Consider the following 19,546-nt stretch of genomic DNA (forward strand, 5'->3'; position numbering starts at 1 on the left):
ATGGTTAGTAAGTTTGCAGATGACACCAAAATTGGAGGTGTAGTGGACAGCGAAGAAGGTTATATCAGAGTGCAATGAGATCTGGACCAGATGGATCAATGGGCTGAGAAGTGACAGGTGGGGTTTAATTCAGATAAATGCAAAGTGCTGCATTTTGGGAAAGCAAATCTTAGCAGGACTTATACACTTAATGGTAAGGTCCTAGGGAGTGTTACTGAACAAAGAGACCTTGGAGTGCAGGTTCATAGCTCCTTGAAAGTGGAGTTGCAGGTAGATAGGATAGTGAAGAAGGTGTTTGGTATGCTTTCCTTTATTGGTCAGTGCATTGAGTACAGGAGTTGGGAGGTCATCTTGTGGCTGTAAGGACATTGGTTCGACCACTGTTGGAATACTGTGTTCAATTCTGGTCTCCCTTCTATAGGAAGGATGTTGTGAAACTTGAAAGGATGCAAAAAGGATTTACGTGGATGTTGCCAGGTTTGGAGAGTTTGAGCTGGAGGGGGAGATTGAACAGGCTGAGGCTGTTTGCCCTGGAGGTGACCTTACAGAGGTTTATAAGATCATGAAGGGCATGAGCAGGGTAACTAGGCAAGGTCTTTTCCCTGGGGTGAAGGAGTCCAGAACTAGAGGGCATAGGTTTAAGGGGGGGAAGACTTAAAAGGGACCCGAGGGACAACTTTTTCATGCAGAGGGTGGTGCATTTCTGGGCTGAGCTCCCAGAGGAAGTGGTGGAGGCTGGTACAATGACAACATTTAAAAGGCACCTGGAAGGGTATATAGACAGGAAGGATTCAGAGGGATATGGGCCAAGTGCTGGCAAATGGGACTTGGTCAGATTGAGATGCCTGGTCGTTGTGAATTATTTGTGCTGTGTGACAATGCCTCTAATCCTGTTAGAATTTTCCAGGTATCCGTGAGACTCCCCTCTCCTCATTCTTCTCAACTCCAGTAAATACAAATCTAACCAATCCAGTCTCTCTTCCTGCCAGCCCAGGGCTCAGTCCGGTAAGTCTTTGTGACACTCCCTCCATCCTTCCTCAGATAAAGAGACCAAAACTGTTCACGATGCTCTGGTGTGATCTCACCAGGATCCTGTACAATTGCAGCAAGCCGTCCCTGCTCCTGAACTTGGATCCTCTCACTAGGAAGGCCAACACACCATTCGCCTTCCTCACCCCCTGCTGCACCCACACGATGACTTGCAGTGCCTGGTGCACAGGATACCCTCCCCCCTTCCCCAATCTATCACCATTCAGATCACAACCTGCCTTCCTGTTTTTGCTACCAAAGTGAGTAATCTCACATTTACCCCCACTATACTGTATATGGCAGCATTTGCCCACTCACTTCAGTCCAATCCTCTGACCTGCGTCACATCTTTGTGCAATTATTTGTTATTTTTTAAGTTTCACATTGTCTTTCACTTTTCTGGTTAACCATGAATAGCGGGTAGGTCCTTACCTCAAAGTGCTGCTTGTTGTGATGGAATGTAAACTATTGCGTGCTCTCTGAAAGATCCCCAGAACTGCCTCATGCTGCATTGGTATAAACTGACCATTTGCTTACTGAGTGGTACCATCTCTGGTCGGTAGAGGGAGTACACAGGAACAAAAATATACCCAGTGTCATTTGGAAACAACCAACACTTTTATAATCACTGCAAGAAATGAACATTTTCAAATGCAATGAGGCACTGACAATGTTAATACCCCCGAGGGATTTTTAAGTTACTTTGGTAGCCCTAACGTGAGGCACAAAAGCGATGGACGAGACGGTCAATGCTGAGAGTCCAGCTGAGGTCGATAACTCAGTTAAACATTCAGCAAGGAGGGAAGTCAAGTGCCGAATGGAACAAAGCTATCAGAGTGAGGGAGCGATAGGGTCATGGGCCCAGACTGAATCGATGCGAGAGGCCGTGAGGGAGAGCCTGAGCAAGTGGGTGAACTGACACGTGGGACTGGCTGCTATTGTTACAACAGGCAGAATTATGGGAAACGAAAGGCAGAGACAATGAGCATGTGCTGGTGCTCCTGTCTCTGAGCATGGGACACAGTGATGTCAGCAACCCAGCTCGAAGCTATAGTAATCAGTGCTAGTGGGTGTGCAGGGACAGATCGAGGCTATTCCAGCTGTCAGAGTAATTCCCCAACATCCTTCACCCGAATTTGCTGATCCACTTTAACCAGCTCTGCTTTCATGCTGTCATTATGACCCTAATTTAAACTTTAAAAAAGGAATCTTGGGCCTACTCTTCCCTTTCACTTCCACGGAATGTAAAATTCACGTCGATGATGATCACTGCTACCTCCTGTGAGATTATTAGTTAATCCCATCTCATCGCACGATACCTGATCTCATAGAATCAGTTCTGTGTTCAGCCCAAGAACATGCTGCTCAAAGCAACTATCCAAAATAAGAAATCTAAAAACTCCTCGTCTAACCTACTTACACCTGTTGACTTTTACAATTGACATACAATCAAAATCTCTCATGATTATCGTCATGTCCTTCTGATCAATTATCATTATTACTGCCCATTTACTACACCTTACTATATGGTCATTATTATGCAGGGTCCACCTACCCCTCCCACGAATGATTTCTTGCCTTTATCCTTTTTTATGCCCGCCCACCTGAACACTTCCCACACTTTCATTTCCCACTCTTTGTTGTGCTGACATCATCACGAACTAACAGAGGTACACTTCCCCTGTTCCTGTCCTTCAAGGAGCTGGTCCCAATCCACGCCATCTCGCAGCCTCAGTAATGGTTTCTCAATCGTACAAAACTAATCGATCCGCACCCTCAGCTGACCCGGTCTCTCTCCACACGCAAGGTGCATCCAGATACGGAGCCTCTACATTTATCCTGAGATTCAGTCAGTGTCCTTTCACATTTTACTGTCTATCACTTCCTGTCGCAATCTGCTGATCATTTCCTGTATTAATGCCTTTCTCTAGGACCTTGGCTGTACTCTTTGATGCACCATATCTTCCTAAAGTTGACCCTTGTCCCCACTGATTAGTTTTAAACTCTTTAATATTTAACATCTCTGCAATGGAATGAGCTGCTGGAGTGGCCATGAAGTGGTTAATGTCGGAGCGTCCTGACTCTGCACCTTCCCTGCCTGAGTTTTCGTGGGGACTGAGGGCAGTGAAGTGGTCTGAAGGAAGGGGGCTATCTCACCTGCATTTCTCCACCAGATCAAACAGCACCCTTCCCTTGTCTCCAAACCTGCCTTGGGATGGTAATCATTGAGCTGCTGGGCTGCATTCCGAATTTCTCCAGTGGGAATGCTGCTCTGTTGGATGTGGTGGGGTTTGCATTGCTTTGTTGACAAGGTTACATCGCTAATGTGAGGGGGAAGTTTTCAGCCCAGAACCCTCTCACATGCTCACAATTGTGGGCAGGCCCCAGGCTCCTCCCTTGAGGAGATTCCGATTTGCCGTTTAGATCCCACCGAGGCAGCTATAACCTGTGACTCCCTCTTGTCTATGAGGCTGTAGGTTGGGGCTTCGTGTTTCTCATAACAGCAGTGACCAGGCTTTCAAACAGTTAGCCGGCTTCGGGACACCGTCAGGTGGTGGGACCAAATGAGAGACAAGCCAGGGTTAGAGTTCGATCACCCACTCTCAGCACCACCCTCCCCAGCCCCTCACCCACTCTCAGCACCACCCTCCCCAGCCCCTCACCCACTCCCAGCACCACCCTCCCCCAGCCCCTCACCCACTCTCAGCACCACCCTCCCCAGCCCCTCACCCACTCTCAGCACCACCCTCCCCAGCCCCTCACCCACTCTCAGCACCACCCTCCCCAGCCCCTCACCCACTCTCAGCACCAGCCTCCCCCAGCCCCTCACCCACTCTCAGCACCACCCTCCCCCAGCCCCTCACCCACTCTCAGCACCACCCTCCCCAGCCCCTCACACGCTCTCAGCACCACCCTCCCCAGCCCCTCACTCACTCTCAGCACCACCCTCCCCAGCCCCTCACCCACTCTCAGCACCACCCTCCCCAGCCCCTCACCCACTCTCAGCACCACCCTCCCCAGCCCCTCACCCACTCTCAGCACCAGCCTCCCCCAGCCCCTCACCCACTCTCAGCACCACCCTCCCCAGCCCCTCACCCACTCTCAGCACCAGCCTCCCCCAGCCCCTCACCCACTCTCAGCACCACCCTCCCCAGCCCCTCACTCACTCTCAGCACCACCCTCCCCAGCCCCTCACCCACTCTCAGCACCACCCTCCCCAGCCCCTCACCCACTCTCAGCACCACCCTCCCCCAGCCCCTCACCCACTCTCAGCACCACCCTCCCCAGCCCCTCACTCACTCTCAGCACCACCCTCCCCCAGCCCCTCACCCACTCTCAGCACCACCCTCCCCCAGCCCCTCACCCACTCTCAGCCCCACCCTCCCCCAGCCCCTCACCCACTCTCAGCACCACCCTCCCCCAGCCCCTCACTCACTCTCAGCACCACCCTCCCCCAGCCCCTCACCCACTCTCAGCACCACCCTCCCCCAGCCCCTCACCCACTCTCAGCACCACCCTCCCCCAGCCCCTCACCCACTCTCAGCCCCACCCTCCCCCAGCCCCTCACCCACTCTCAGCACCACCCTCCCCCAGCCCCTCACTCACTCTCAGCACCACCCTCCCCAGCCCCTCACTCACTCTCAGCACCACCCTCCCCAGCCCCTCACCCACTCTCAGCACCACCCTCCCCCAGCCCCTCACCCACTCTCAGCACCACCCTCCCCAGCCCCTCACCCACTCTCAGCACCACCCTCCCCAGCCCCTCACTCACTCTCAGCACCACCCTCCCCAGCCCCTCACCCACTCTCAGCACCACCCTCCCCAGCCCCTCACCCACTCTCAGCACCACCCTCCCCAGCCCCTCACTCACTCTCAGCACCACCCTCCCCCAGCCCCTCACCCACTCTCAGCACCACCCTCCCCCAGCCCCTCACCCACTCTCAGCACCACCCTCCCCAGCCCCTCACCCACTCTCAGCACCACCCTCCCCAGCCCCTCACCCACTCTCAGCACCACCCTCCCCCAGCCCCTCACTCACTCTCAGCCCCACCCTCCCCCAGCCCCTCACCCACTCTCAGCACCACCCTCCCCAGCCCCTCACCCACTCTCAGCACCAGCCTCCCCAGCCCCTCACCCACTCTCAGTACCACCCTCTCCGAGCCCCTCACCCACTCTCAGCACCACCCTCCCCAGCCCCTCACCCACTCTCAGCACCATCCTCCCCTGCCCTGCACACTCAGTCCCACCAGCCGGCTGTCTATGTGCTCAGTGCGGTCACCCCGCTCGCTCACAGCCTGCAGTGGTCAGTCTGACAGTGTCCACAGGCCGTTCATTGACACAATCACAGAATTATTACAACATAGCAGGAGGAGGCCATTCAGTCCATCGCTCAAGCACAAGCATCACTTCACAAATCTCTCCTGGTCAGGTTCTTTTCCCTGTCAGCTTCTCCCTATACCCTCTGCACAGCCCCGCCCATGATTTTGAAAACCTCTCTCAGGTCTCCGTCCCAGCCTTCTCCCTTCCTGGGAGAACATCTTCAAAATATCCTCAATCCTGGAGCCATTCCTGTGAATTGTTTGTGCACACTGTACATAGAACATAGAACATAGAAAAATACAGCGCAGTACAGGCCCTTCGGCCCTCAATGTTGCGCCGACCGAATCCTACCTAACCTACACTAGCCCAATAACTTCCATATGTCTATCCAATGCCCGCTTAAATGACCATAAAGAGGGAGAGTCCACCACTGCTACTGGCAGGGCATTCCATGAACTCACAACCCGCTGTGTAAAGAATCTACCCCTAACATCTGTCCTATACCTTCCACCCCTTAATTTAAAGCTGTGTCCCCTAGTAACAGCTGACTCCATTAGCGGTAAAAGGTTCTCAGTGTCTACCCTATCTAAACCCCTAATCATCTTGTACACCTCTATCAAATCTCCCCTAAATCTTCTTTTCTCCAATGAGAACAGCCCCAAGTGCCTCAGTCTTTCCTCATACGATTTTCCTACCATTCCAGGCAACATCCTGGTAAACCTCCTCTGCACTCGTTCCAATGCCTCCACATCCTTCCTATAGTATGGCGACCAAAACTGCACACAATACTCCAGATGAGGCCGCACCAGAGTCTTATACTGTCTCTCTCTCTCTCTCTCTCTCTGTCTCTCTCTCTCTCTCACTCCCTCCCTCCCTTCAGTGTGTTCACATCTTTCTTATAATGTTCCAATGATAACCCAACTCAATAGTAACAAGGGTCAGCCAGGAAAAACTCAGAAGAGGAGTTCCCTGACTGGGGCTGTTAATCTGGTCCAATCAGGGAGCCCTGGCTGACAGCTATAAACAGGAGTGTCCCCTCCCCCTCACTGTTTGATCACACAGCATTGCCCTTTGATGTGAAGGGCACTGCTTGTCACTGGCCACTCGGGTGTTTTCCTATTTTCCCTGGCGGTGGATATTGAATAAAGATTTGTACACTTTGTGTCTGTCACTGTGTCTCACACCTGCACACACACACTATGGGTGCTGGGGGGAAAAAATAAGCCCTACCGCAGTTAGGTGGTAGTGTAGGAAAAGAGAAAAAAAAGGAAAAAGAAAAGACAAAAAAAAATAACCAAGAGATTCACACAGAAAAAATAAATAACCAGGGGTGTCCGAGGTTCTGCTCACTCTGAGAGCTGCCTCTGAGGGAGCTGGGTCAGTGTCATAGCCTCCAGGTGAAAATAAAGGGGGACTTGATCATGGGGTACCGGCCTGTGGGGAGTTATTTTAAACAGATCTAACAGGAGATTTGTCCAGGTTCAGTCTCACCCCCCTGCCCTGTCTACTCTGTGTCCCTGATAATGAAGCCAAGATCACAGTTCTGCGCCAGGCTGTGAAATGTTTCATTGGGTCAGAGGTTATTGGGTGAGCTGGGTGTGAAAACCAACAGATATACGAAGCACAGGACAGGGTGCTGAGCTGATCGAGGGCTGGTTACGTGTCAGCGAGGGATGGAAATGCGAATGGAATTACTGTGTATTCCTCAGGCAGGTTAGAGGGGTCTGCAAAGGGGAGACATCGTTCCAATGGGAAAGGGAGCCTGGAATTGCTGTGCACGGTCTAACACATACACCACTGAGAGTCAACAACAACACCCTCCTAATTGGGGCAATTAGGGCTCAGCAAGATGGGGGGGCCAAGAATAAACCGTCCAAAAAAACATAATCCTATGATTAAAGATATCCTTGGGGACTAAAGACAACAGGCAATGATGGCGCAGGGCTGGAGGAGTGAGGGGCAGTGAGGGGGACAGTGAGGGGGCAGTGAGGGGGCAGTGAGGGGCACAGTGAGGGGCACAGTGAGGGGGCAGTGAGGGGACAGTGAGAGGGACAGTGAGGGGGCAGTGAGGGGGACAGTGAGGGGGACAGTGAGGGGGACAGTGAGGGGGACAGTGAGGGGTCAGTGAAGGGACAGTGAGGGGGACAGTGAGGGGGACAGTGAGGGGGGCAGTGAGGGGGACAGTGAGGGGGACAGTGAGGGGGGCAGTGAGGAGGGCAGTGAGGAGACAGTGAGGGGGACAGTGAGGGGGCAGTGAGGGGACAGTGAAGGGGGACAGTGAGGGGGACAGTGAGGGGACAGTGAGGGGGACAGTGAGGGGGACAGTGAGGGGACAGTGAGGGGGACAGTGAGGGGGACAGTGAGGGGACAGTGAGGGGGACAGTGAGGGGGCAGTGAGGGGGACGGTGAGGGTACAATGTGGAGGGCAGTGGGAGGGAGTGTGGCAGAGGGGAATGGGGTAGGAAGCAGAGCGCTGGACACAGCGCCAGCCCAGCGGGAGGTACCTGTGTGACCTTCTCGGTGACATTCTGAGTTCTCTCTTTCACTTTGCTGGGAGCGATGATCTCGATCTCCGTGGGTGATGGGGTGAGGATGACGTCCGGATTAAAATCCACAAAGTTGAGGGTGATCTGAGGGATCCTGCTGATGGCGCGATACTTCATCAGATCCGAGTCCGATGTGGAGTTCAGGAGGTGTGGCTTAGAGCTCCTCGCAGCCCCTTAAAGGAACCGAGAGACTGTTAGAGATTCACACAGCACCCAGAGACCACCCAGAGATCACCCAGAGACAACCCAGGGACAGGACAGCACCCAGGGAGTGGGCAGCACCCATGGACAGGACAGCACCCAGGGACAGGGCAGCACCCAGGGACAGGGCAGCACCCAGAGACAGGGCTGCACCCAGGGACAGGGCAGCACCCAGAGACAGGACAGCACCCAGGGACAGGACAGCGCCCAGGGACAGGACAGCGCCCAGGGACAGGACAGCACCCAGGGACAGGGCAACACCCAGGGACAGGACTGCACCCAGGGACAGGGCAGCACCCAGGGAGTGGGCAGCACCCAGGGACAGGGCAGCACCCAGGGACAGGGCAGCACCCAGAGACAGGGACAGCACCCAGGGACAGGGCAGCACCCAGGGACAGGGCAGCACCCAGAGACAGGACAGCACCCAGGGACAGGGCAGCACCCAGGGACAGGGCAGCACCCAGGGACAGGGCAGTACCCATGGACAGGGCAGCACCCAGGGACAGGACAGCACCCAGGGACAGGGCAGCACCCAGGGACAGGGCAGCACCCAGAGACAGGGCTGCACCCAGGGACAGGACAGCACCCAGGGACAGGGCAGCACCCAGGGAGTGGGCAGCACCCAGGGACAGGGCAGCACCCAGGGAGTGGGCAGCACCCAGGGACAGGGCAGCACCCAGAGACAGGGCAGCACCCAGGGACAGGGCAGCACCCAGGGAGTGGGCAGCACCCAGGGACAGGGCAGCACCCAGAGACAGGACAGCACCCAGGGACAGGGCAGCACCCATGGACAGGGCAGCACCCATGGACAGGACAGCACCCAGGGACAGGGCAGCACCCAGGGAGTGGGCAGCACCCGGGACAGGGCAGCACCCAGGGAGTGGGCAGCACCCAGGGACAGGGCAGCACCCAGGGACAGGACAGCACCCAGGGACAGGGCAGCACCCAGAGACAGGGCAGCACCCAGGGACAGGGCAGCACCCAGGGACAGGGCAGCACCCAGGGAGTGGGCAGCACCCAGGGACAGGGCAGCACCCAGAGACAGGGCAGCACCCAGGGACAGGACAGCACCCAGAGACAGGGCAGCACCCAGGGACAGGGCAGCACCCAGGGAGTGGGCAGCACCCAGGGAGTGGGCAGCACCCAGGGACAGGGCAGCACCCAGGGACAGGACAGCACCCAGGGAGTGGGCAGCACCCAGGGAGTGGGCAGCACCCAGGGACAGGACAGCACCCAGGGACAGGGCAGCACCCAGGGAGTGGGCAGCACCCAGGGAGTGGGCAGTACGAGTTGAGACTATGGATAGAGCTCCCCTTACACTAGTCCCATCAACCAACCCCAGGAGCGGGTCCGATCGGGGTTGGCCAGACACTAAACAGCGTCTACTGTTTTGATCTGAAAGCAGATGTCCCTCAACACTTCACCAACCAAATATTCCCAGGGCAGGGTCCGATGGGGTTCGATGGAAGGGAAGGCTCCCTTTACTCTTTACAGTTGTAAGTAAAGCTCCTTCAACTCTCCTAAACTTAAAGTTTCTTCTCTTGTAAATTGAAGATAAACTGAACATAAAGTCTCCTCTACTGTCCCATTAAACAGTCCCAGGGCCAATCCAGCACAGGGTTAGATACTCAGTAAAGCTTCCTGTAGTCTTTTCAACTTCAAATAAAGTTCCATCAGGTTTAGATACAAAGTAAAGCTTACTCTACTCTCTCCTCACCAAACATTCCCAGGACAGAGACAGCATGGTGTTAGTAACGCTCAGTAAAGCTCACTCTACTCATTGGTACCTATACATGTCACACCAGGTTATAGTCCAACTGGTTTAATTGGAAGCACTAGCTTTCAGAGTGCTGCCCCTTCATCAGGTGATAGTGAAGAGAATGCCCAGGCACAGACTTTATAATCACAGAGATCAAAAGGCCATCCAAACGCTGTAGGTGGAGTATCGACAGGCTGACGGAATCCTCTCTGTACGTGACCAAGGCGGTCAGACAGTGTGAGCAAAGGGTCAACCGCGGTGTCCTATATTTACTTAACTTCACTTAACTTTATAACCTGTGTTTTTATCATGACTCCTGAGATTATAGGCACCATGGTAGGGCAATTTAGAACTCTTTTGACATATGACAATAAATTCTAATTCTACCAACAAGTGAAGGGATGACCCATAGTCTGATTAACTGAAGTAGAGACAGATATAAAATATTAAAATAAGGTGATGCTGGAGACAAACCAAACGCTGGATAACATGCTGGGTTAGAGTCACATGCCGAGGGTCAAAGTTACATGTAATCCAAAACTGTCATAACAAGTTATTGAGGTGATGGTGACAAACCAGGGCAAGAAGGGAGATTTTACAGAAACAGAGCCGTGTGGTGGGGTCACATGTCACATGACATGACCCCAAGACCATGGATTGGAACTTGGTGATCAATTTCTGCTTAGAGATTCTGTGTTGTCTATCTCGAAGGCTGCCTTTGAGGAAGTTCAAAGGCTGAAAGTCCCTGACCGCTGAAGTGTTCCCTGACTGTGAGGGAACACCCCTGTCTGTTGCTATAGCCTCTGCTTGGTCTTGCCAATGTACCCTGCTTGCCTGCAGCATATGAGATAGATAGTGTAGGCTGAGTCACATGAGTACCTGCCGCCTACATGGTGGGAGGTGTCCCCACGGGTAATGGGGCTATCTGTGTCAACACTCTGACATGTCCTGCAATGGTTGCCATGACAGTGTTGTGTGATTTTGTGGTTGATGGTGTCCTGAAGGCTGGGCAGTTTGCTGTGAATGACAGTCTGTTTAAGGTTTGGCTGTTGGTTAAAAGTGAGAAGTGGAGGTGTATGGATGATCTTGGTGAGATGATCATCATCATCGATGACATACTGAAGAACATGTAGTGTCCCCACTCCGGGGAAGTACTAGACAATGAAGAGTACCCTATCAGTCGTGTCTTGTGTCTGTTTCCTGAGGGGGCCATGTCAGAACTGGTAGTCAATGAGTTGAGCATCGTACCCCGTTCTTGTGAGGGCATCCCTGAGTACTTCCAGGTGCCCGTCACATTCCTCCTCATCTGAGCAGATCCGGTGTACACATAGGGCCTGTGTGTCGGGCATGGCTGCTTTAACATGCTTCAGGTGGAAGCTGGAGAAGTGCAGCATTGTGAGGTTATCCGTGGGTTTGTGTTGGAGTGTGGTGCTGAGGTGTCCGTCCTCGATGGAGATGCACGTGTCCAAGAATGAGACAGAGGATAGAGAATAGCCCATGGTGAGTTTGATGGTGGGGTGAATCTCGTTCATGTCACTGCGGCTATTTGAGTGACTCCTCACCATGGGTCCAGAGGAAGAAAATGTCATCAATGTTGTGGTTCTGTTCGCCAAGCTGGAAGTTTTTGCTGCAAACGTTTCGTTCCCTGGCTAGGGAACATCATCAGTGCTGTTGGAGCCTCGTGTGAAGCACTGCTTTGATGTTTCTTCCGGTATTTATATTGGTTTGTTCTTGCCGATTCCGGGTGTCAGTTTCAGCTGTAGTGGTTTGTATATGGTGTCCAGGTCAATGTGTCTGTTGATGGGTTTGGGGATGAATGCCATGCTTCTAGGAATTCTCTGGCTGCTCTCTGTCTGGCTTGTCCTATGATAGTGGTGTTTTCCCAGTCAAATTCATGTTGCTGGTTGTCTGAGTGTATGGCTACTAGAGATAGCTGGTCGTGTCGTTTTGTGGCTAGCTGATGTTCATGGATGCGGATTGTTAGCTGTCTTCCTGTTTGTCCTATATAGTGTTTTGTGCAGTCCTTGCATGGTATTTTGTAAACTACGTTAGTTTGGCTCATGCTGGGTATTGGGTCCTTTGTTCTAGTGAGTTGTTGTCTGAGCGTGGATGTTGGCTTGTGTGCTGTTATGAGTCCTAAGGGTCGCAGTAGTCTGGCTGTCAGTTCTGAGACGCTCCTGACGTATGGTAGAGTGGCTAATCCTTTTGGTTGTGGCATGTCCTCGTTCCTCGGTCTATCTCTTAGGCATCTGGTGATAAAGTTGTGCGGGTATCCGTTTTTGGTAAATACCTTGTATAGATGTTCCTCTTCCTCTTTTCGCAGTTCTGGTGTACTGCAATGTGTTGTGGCCCTTTTGAATAGTGTCCTGATGCAGCTTCGTTTGTGTGTGTTGGGGTGGTTACTTTCATAGTTTAAGACTTGGTCTGTATGTGTTGGTTTCCTGTGTACCCTTGTGGTGAATTCTCCGTTGGGTGTTCTCTCTACTAACACGTCTAGGAATGGGAGTTGGCTATCCTTTTCCTCTTCTCGTGTGAATCGGATTCCTGTGAGTGTGGCGTTGATGATTCGGTGTGTTTTTTCTATATCTGTGTTTTTGATGATTACAAAGGTGTCATCAACATATCTGATCCAGAGTTTGGGTTGGATTTGTGGTATGGCTGTATGTTCTAACCTTTGCATAACTGCCTCTGCTATGAGTCCCGAGATTGGTGATCCCATGGGTGTTCCGTTGATTTGTTCGTATATCTGATTGTTGAATGTAAAGTGTGTGGTGAGGCACAAGTCCAGTAGTTTAAGTATGCCGTCCTTGTTGATAGGTTCGGCCTCCTGTGTTCTGTTATGTATGTCCAGTAGGTTGGCTATTGTTTCTCTGGCTAGGGTTTTGTCAATTGAAGTGAACAGTGCCGTCACGTCGAATGATACCATGGTTTCTTCTTTGTCTATGTGTGTATTCCTGATGACGTCCAAGAATTCCTGTGTTGATTGTATGGAGTGTTTGGATCCGCTGACTAGGTGTTTCAGTTTTTGTTGTAGTTCTTTGGCCAGTTTGTATGCTGGTGTCCCTGGTAGTGATACTATGGGTCTGAGTGGGATGTCTGGTTTGCGTACTTTGGGTAGTCCATAGAATCTGGGGGTGTTGTTGCTTTCAGGTTTCATTCTTTGCTGTCCGCTTTGGTTATCTGTCCGTTTTTTTGTAGATTCCTTAGTGTGTTGTTTATTCTATTGGTGAGTTGTGGTGTGGGGTCGGAATCCTTCATTTGGTAGGTGTTGGTGTCTGCGAGTAGTTGTTGTGCTTTACTGATGTAGTCTGATTTATCTAGGATGACCGTCATTCTGCCTTTATCTGCCGGTAGTATGATTATGTTCTTGTCATTTTTCAGTGCTTTCAGTGCTTCCCTCTCCTTGGTGTTGAGGTTATGTGTTTGTCGTTTTCTTATCATCATGGGTACTACCGTTTGTCTCACTGTTTGTTGTGTCTCTTCTGTTAGTCCATTGTTCCTGAGTGTGCTTTCTAGTGCTGCTAGGAAGTCTGCTGTGTTGGCGCCCCTGTGGTTGTAGTTGAGTCCCTTGGCCAGTATAGTTCTTTCCATGTCTGTGAGCTGTCTGTGGGAGAGGTTTTTAACCCAGGTGTGTGTTGTAGTGTCCTCCTTTTTGTGTGTTAGTTTGTCCATTTTTTCTCTTAGTGCTGTTTTTTTGCGGAGTGTTGTCCTGTTCTGTCCTATAGTGATAGCCTGTTCTATGGTCCGGGTCCATTCCTGATTAGTGGTTTTTGAAATTAACGACTTTTGGCGCTTGTATCTGTGCAGTCGGTTGTGAGCGTCTGTGATCATTACCTGGACCATCCTGAATCCGTTCTTCTTGGCTGTTTCCCAAGTAACCACCCCAACACACACAAACGAAGCTGCATCAGGACACTATTCAAAAGAGCCACAACACACTGCAGTACACCAGAACTGCGAAAAGAGGAAGAGGAACATCTATACAAGGTATTCGCCAAAAACGGATACCCACGCAACTTTATCACCAGATGCCTAAGAGATAGACCGAGGAACGAGGACATGTCACAACCAAAAGGACTAGCCACTCTACCATACGTCAGGAGCGTCTCAGAACTGACAGCTAGACTACTGCGACCCTTAGGACTCATAACAGCACACAAGCCAACATCCACGCTCAGACAACAACTCACTAGAACAAAGGACCCAATACCCAGCATGGGCCAAACTAACGTAGTTTACAAAATACCATGCAAGGACTGCACAAAACACTATATAGGACAAACAGGAAGACAGCTAACAATCCGCATCCATGAATATCAGCTAGCCACAAAACGACACGACCAGCTATCTCTAGTAGCCATACACTCAGACAACCAGCAACATGAATTTGACTGGGAAAACACCACTATCATAGGACAAGCCAGACAGAGAACAGCCAGAGAATTCCTAGAAGCATGGCATTCATCCCCAAACTCCATCAACAGACACATTGACCTGGACACCATATACAAACCACTACAGCTGAAACTGACACCCGGAAACGGCAAGAACATCCATCAACAGACACATCGACCTGGACCCCACATACAAATCACTACAGCTGAAACTGACACCCGGAAGCGGCAAGAACAAACCAATATAAATACCGGAAGAAACATCAAAGCAGCGCTTCACATGAGGCTCCAACAGCACTGATGATGTTCCCTAGCCAGGGAATGAAACGTTTGCAGCAAAAACTTCCAGCTCGGCGAACAGAACCACAACAACGGACACCCGAGCTACAAATCTTCAATCAGATTTAAATGTCATCAATGTACCTGGTGTTAGACCTGCTGGTCAGAGGTCTCACACAGCAAAGAAATCTTGTTCGAACCAGTGCATGAAAATGTTGGCATATTGGGGTGTAAATGTGGTCCCCATGGCTGTTCCGTGTGTCTGGGTGGTGAACCGGTTGTCAAAGGTGAAAATGCTATGGCCAAGGATGAAGCAGATAAGTTGTAGGATGGTGTTTGGAGATTGGCAGTTGTTGGTGTTAAGTACTGAGGCTGTTGCTGCGATGTGGGGGATGCTGGTGTAGAGTGCGGAAACATCCACTGTGACGAGGAATGTTCCCGGTTCGACTGGTCCGTGGGTGCTGAGCTTCTGTAAGAAATCCGTAGTGTAGCGACAGAAGCTGGGGGTTCCCTGTACAATAGGTTTCAAGATGCCCTCGACATCGCCAGAGAGATTCTCACACAGAATCCCACTGCCTGATACGATGGGACGTCCTGGTGTGTTGGCTTTGAGTTTCTTCGGAAGGCAGTAGAACTCACCGATGCAAGAAGTATTTGGGATGAGGGCGCGTAGGGAACGCTGAAGGACTGGATCCAAACTCCTGATCAATGTGGTTAGTTCACGAGTGTGTTCTTTGGTCACATCGGCCGGTAGCTGCCTGTAGTGTTCCTGATTGGTCAGTTGTCAGTACACGTCCTTGCAGTAGCCCATCCTATTCTGAATCGATGATGGATCCTCCTCTATCTGCTGGTTTGATGACAATGTTATAATTAGTTTCTGAGAGCCTGGATGGCGTTGCGCTGTGTTCAGATGACGTTCTGCGCGATCCTGCGAGTGTGACTGATGAATCGGGCGTTAATGCATTTCCTGATGGGTTGAACATCCATGGACGAGCCTGGGACAGTGCTCTTCCAGAAGGGTCCAATTTGACTCCTTCCTCTTTGGTCACGACACCATGGATCTCTCTGCCGACTGTTCCAGTTTGCTGGTTGTCTCATTGTGCTCACTGATGACACCGTGGGGCTTGTGCAAGAATTCCTGGAGCCTCGTTCGCCTGATGAATCCCTTTGGATCTGCCACCAGACCATTTTGGTTCTGGGGCAGAAATCGAGGCCTCGGTTGAGAACTTTGTCTTTGTCTGGTTGAAGGGTGTGGACAGACATGATGATGGACCTCTCCATGTTGGTCACGCTTTCAACTGTGGTACTGGGGGAGACTTGGTTACTGCTGGTGGCGATGCCAAATTTCTCCAGTGTCCTGTTCTTGGTGTGCAGCTAGCTGGTGTAGTTCCATTACCCTGTCTGCTTGGCAGTCTCTCCTGGCTGGTCCACCATCTCCTGAGCACAAGCTGAGAAGATGGACTCAGTCTTGATTTCGAGGTTGCAATACCTGCTGTGGAGCTGGTGGACGAGGAGTGCGTCTGAGGTGTGACAACAGAGTCTCTCAGTGTGGTCTGGGTTGCCGGGCGACTTGTGTGGGTTTCGGTATTCACTTTTGATCACCTGCAGAAAGCTATTCTTTGGCCTGTTGACACTCCACTCTCAGACTAAGGCAAATGTGGGGACTGCAGATGCTAGAGATCAGAGTCTAGATGGGAATGGTGCTGGAAAAGCACAGCAGGTCAGACAGCATCCAAGGAGCAGAAAAGCCGACGGTTCGGGCAAAAGCTCTTCATCAGGAATGATGAAGGACTTTTGCCTGAAACGTTGATTTTCCTGCTCCTTGGATGCTGCCTGACCTGCTGTGCTTTTCCAGCACCACTCTCATCTAGACTCCACTCTCACTGTTTCTCTGATCTTTTGATCTGTGTGATTATAAAGTCTGTGCCTGGGCACTCGCTTCACTATCACCTGAGGAAGGGGCAGCGCTCTGAAAGCTTGCGTTTCAAATAAACCTGTTGGACTATAACTTGTTGTTGTGTGACTTCTGACCGTGTCTATCCCAGTCCAACACCATCATGGCTACCATTGACACCAGCTCGAAGTGGAGAGGATCTCTGGGAAGATCGACACAGACATCAGGTTTCTGCAGAGATGCAGGGAAGCCGAGAAGATCCTGAAAGGGTGATAGATCTTGAGCCCTCTCAAGCCAATCTACAACAGACTGGTGCACCTCTTACACTTCTTAACCATCTCATACAACACTCGCCAATCCCCAGGATGCTGCCTGGACTGGAGGGCGGCTCTTCTGAAGAAAGGTTTGAGGGAGCCAGGGCTTTTCTCATTGGAGCGATGAAAGATGAGAGGTGACTTGATAGAGGGGGACAAGATGATGAGAGGCTTATTTAGAGTGGATAGCCAGAGACTTTCCCAGGGCGGAAATGGCTGTCATGAGGGGGCATAATGTTAAGGTGATTGGAGGAAGGTTGAGGGGAGATGTCAGAGGGAGAGTGGTGGGTGTGTGGAATGCACTGCCAGCAGTGGGAGGAGAGTCAGAGACATTAGGGACATTTAAGCGACTCTTGGATAGGCCCATGGATGATAGTGCAATGAAGGGGATGTAGGTTAGTCTGATCATAGAGTAGGATAAAAGGCCGGCACAACACTGAGGGCTGAAGGGCCAGTTCTGTGCTGTACAGCTCTATGTTAAATAAACCTGTTGGAATTTAACCGGGTGTTGTATGACTTCTGACCTTGTCCGCCCCCCCCAATCCAACACTGGCATCTCCACGTGACGGCTATTCATGGGTGGCTCAGTGGTTCGCACTGCTGCCTCACAGCACCAGGGATCTGGGTTCAATTCCAGCCTCGGGCGACTGACTATGTGGAGTTTGTACATTCTCCCCGTGTCTGTGTGGGTTTCCTCCGGGTGCTCCGGTTTCCTCTCGGAGTCCAAAGATGTGCAGGTCAGGGTGGATCAGCCATGGGCAATACAGGGAAGGGGGGAGGGGCACGACTCTGGATGGGATGTTAGGTGAAAGTGAGGAATTAAGCTCAGAATCAAGAGAGTGGTGCTGGAAAAGTGGAGCAGGAGGATCAATGTTTTGGGCAAAAGCCCTTCATTAGGAATGGGATGCTTGTCGGTATGGGCACAGATGGCCCGTCGGGATTCTAAAACCCTTTTAAACTGAGTACAAACCCCACATTACTCCTTTCAATTCTAAGTGAAGCTTCCTCTACTCTGTTCATCTGAAAGTACAGCCCCCTCACACTGTCTTCATCAAACACTCCCAGAATGGACTGCACAGGGTTACATACAGAGTAAAGACTCCCTCAACACTGTCTCCACTAAACACTCCCAAGACATGGTTACACACATAGTACAGCTCCCTTCATGCTTTCCCTGTCAAACACTCCCGGACAGGGTTAGACACAAAGTAAAGCTCCCTCTATACTGCCCCTGTCCAGCACTCCCAGGACAGGGACAGCATGGGATGAGATACAGAGGAATGCTCTCTCTACTCTTTTAAACTGAAGGTAATACTCTCTCTACTCTCTACCCATCACACCGTCTCGGGAGAGGTACAGCATGGGGTTAGATACAGAGCAAAACTCCCTCTACTCTTCAAAACTGTAAGTAAAGTCTACTCTACTTTTAAATTGAAAGTAAAGTTCCCTCAGCACTTCTTCCATCAAACACTCTGGGTGAGATTGCGGTTTGACCTAAACCATGGGTGCAGTTGATTTGCGTCCAGGCATTATACGCAGGAACAGTGCAGGCAGTGAATGGGGAAGACGGGAATGCTACTGTGCAGGTCCAACATTAATGATTGGACTGAACTCCACCATCGTTTAATTTTTACAACACTTGGCCTTTAGAACTATTGACAATTGAGATTTTCCTTCCACACCTGAATTAATTCTTTTCTCCCTGAGCTTCTTCTCGAATTTGCTTCTCATCTGCTCAATGTTGTCGACGGAGGAGGCTCTCCTGATGCTGTGGAAACTGTCCTGGGACTGGGCATGGCTCAGTTTGTTGCTGCTGCTGCCATGGAGATGTGATTCCTGCTGCTCCTGATCCTGGCTGGGGGGGGAATGGCCCATAGGTTCGGGGACAGTCTGAGCAGCTGCTTTATCCCCCAGCTCAATCAGGGCCTCCTGCTCAGGCTGCGTGGGGTTTTCACTCAAGGGGCCTCGGAAATCCTTCATGGCCAAGGAGTCCCTGTCAGACTGGTCATCATTCCCTGCATCAAAACCCTCCTTGGCCAGAGACTGTTGGCTTAAGGTCATCGTGCGAAGAGATGGAAGTTTTAACCTAAAACTCTTACCACGACCTGTTGAGGGAATAAAACAAAACGCATTACTGTTCGTGTCCTGTCCTTCCTTGAGATCAGAAAACACAGGAGAACCGAGCATCAAATGGGGGGTGGGTTCATTGGACCGAATGCAGGTGGGATTGGCTGTTAGCGGGACCAAGTACAAATGGGATCTAGTACCAGTGAGATTGCATGTGTGTTGGATTGTCAGGTCATAGAATTAACTGTGAGTGGGATGGACTGTGAGTGGGATTGTCCGTGAGTGGGAATGACTGTGAGTGGGATGGATTGTGAGTGGGATGGACTGTGAGTGGGATGGACTGTGGGGGGATGGACTGTGAGTGGGAATGACTGTGAGTGGGAATGACTGTGAGTGGGAATGACTGTTCGTGGAAATGTCTGTTATGGGATTGTCCGTTAGTGGGATTGACTATGAGTGGGATTGTCTGTTCGTGGAATTATCTGTGAACGGGATGGACTGTTAGTGGAAATGTCTATTCGTGAAAATGTCCGTTAGTGGGAATGTTTGTTAGTGGGATTATGTGTTCGTGGAATTGTCTGGGCGTGGGATTGACTGTGGGCAGGATGGACTGTGAGTGGGATTGTCTGTTAATAGGATTGTCTGTTAGTGGGATTGACTGATAGTGGGATTTACTGTTAGTGGGTTTGCCTGTTAGTGGAATTATCTGCTTGCGGGATTGGGAATGTCTTGCGGGATTGTGG

General features: G+C 51.4%; 1 protein-coding gene across 1 annotated transcript in view; it reads right to left on the reverse strand.

Annotated features, from left to right (window-relative positions):
• Positions 1 to 19,546, reverse strand: part of kcnh6a (potassium voltage-gated channel, subfamily H (eag-related), member 6a) — a 352,557-nt gene that overhangs the window by 173,556 nt on the left and 159,455 nt on the right. Inside the window, exons 4-6 of the mRNA XM_060848575.1 lie at positions 18,419 to 18,841; positions 17,405 to 17,417; positions 7,854 to 8,058 (exon numbers count right to left, since the gene is read on the reverse strand). Of these exons, the coding sequence (XP_060704558.1) occupies positions 7,854 to 8,058; positions 17,405 to 17,417; positions 18,419 to 18,841 (641 nt within the window). The remainder of the gene's footprint in view (positions 1 to 7,853; positions 8,059 to 17,404; positions 17,418 to 18,418; positions 18,842 to 19,546) is intronic.

The sequence above is a fragment of the Hemiscyllium ocellatum genome, chromosome 32, assembly GCF_020745735.1.
Source record: "Hemiscyllium ocellatum isolate sHemOce1 chromosome 32, sHemOce1.pat.X.cur, whole genome shotgun sequence".
In the NCBI taxonomy this organism is placed as follows: domain Eukaryota; kingdom Metazoa; phylum Chordata; class Chondrichthyes; order Orectolobiformes; family Hemiscylliidae; genus Hemiscyllium; species Hemiscyllium ocellatum.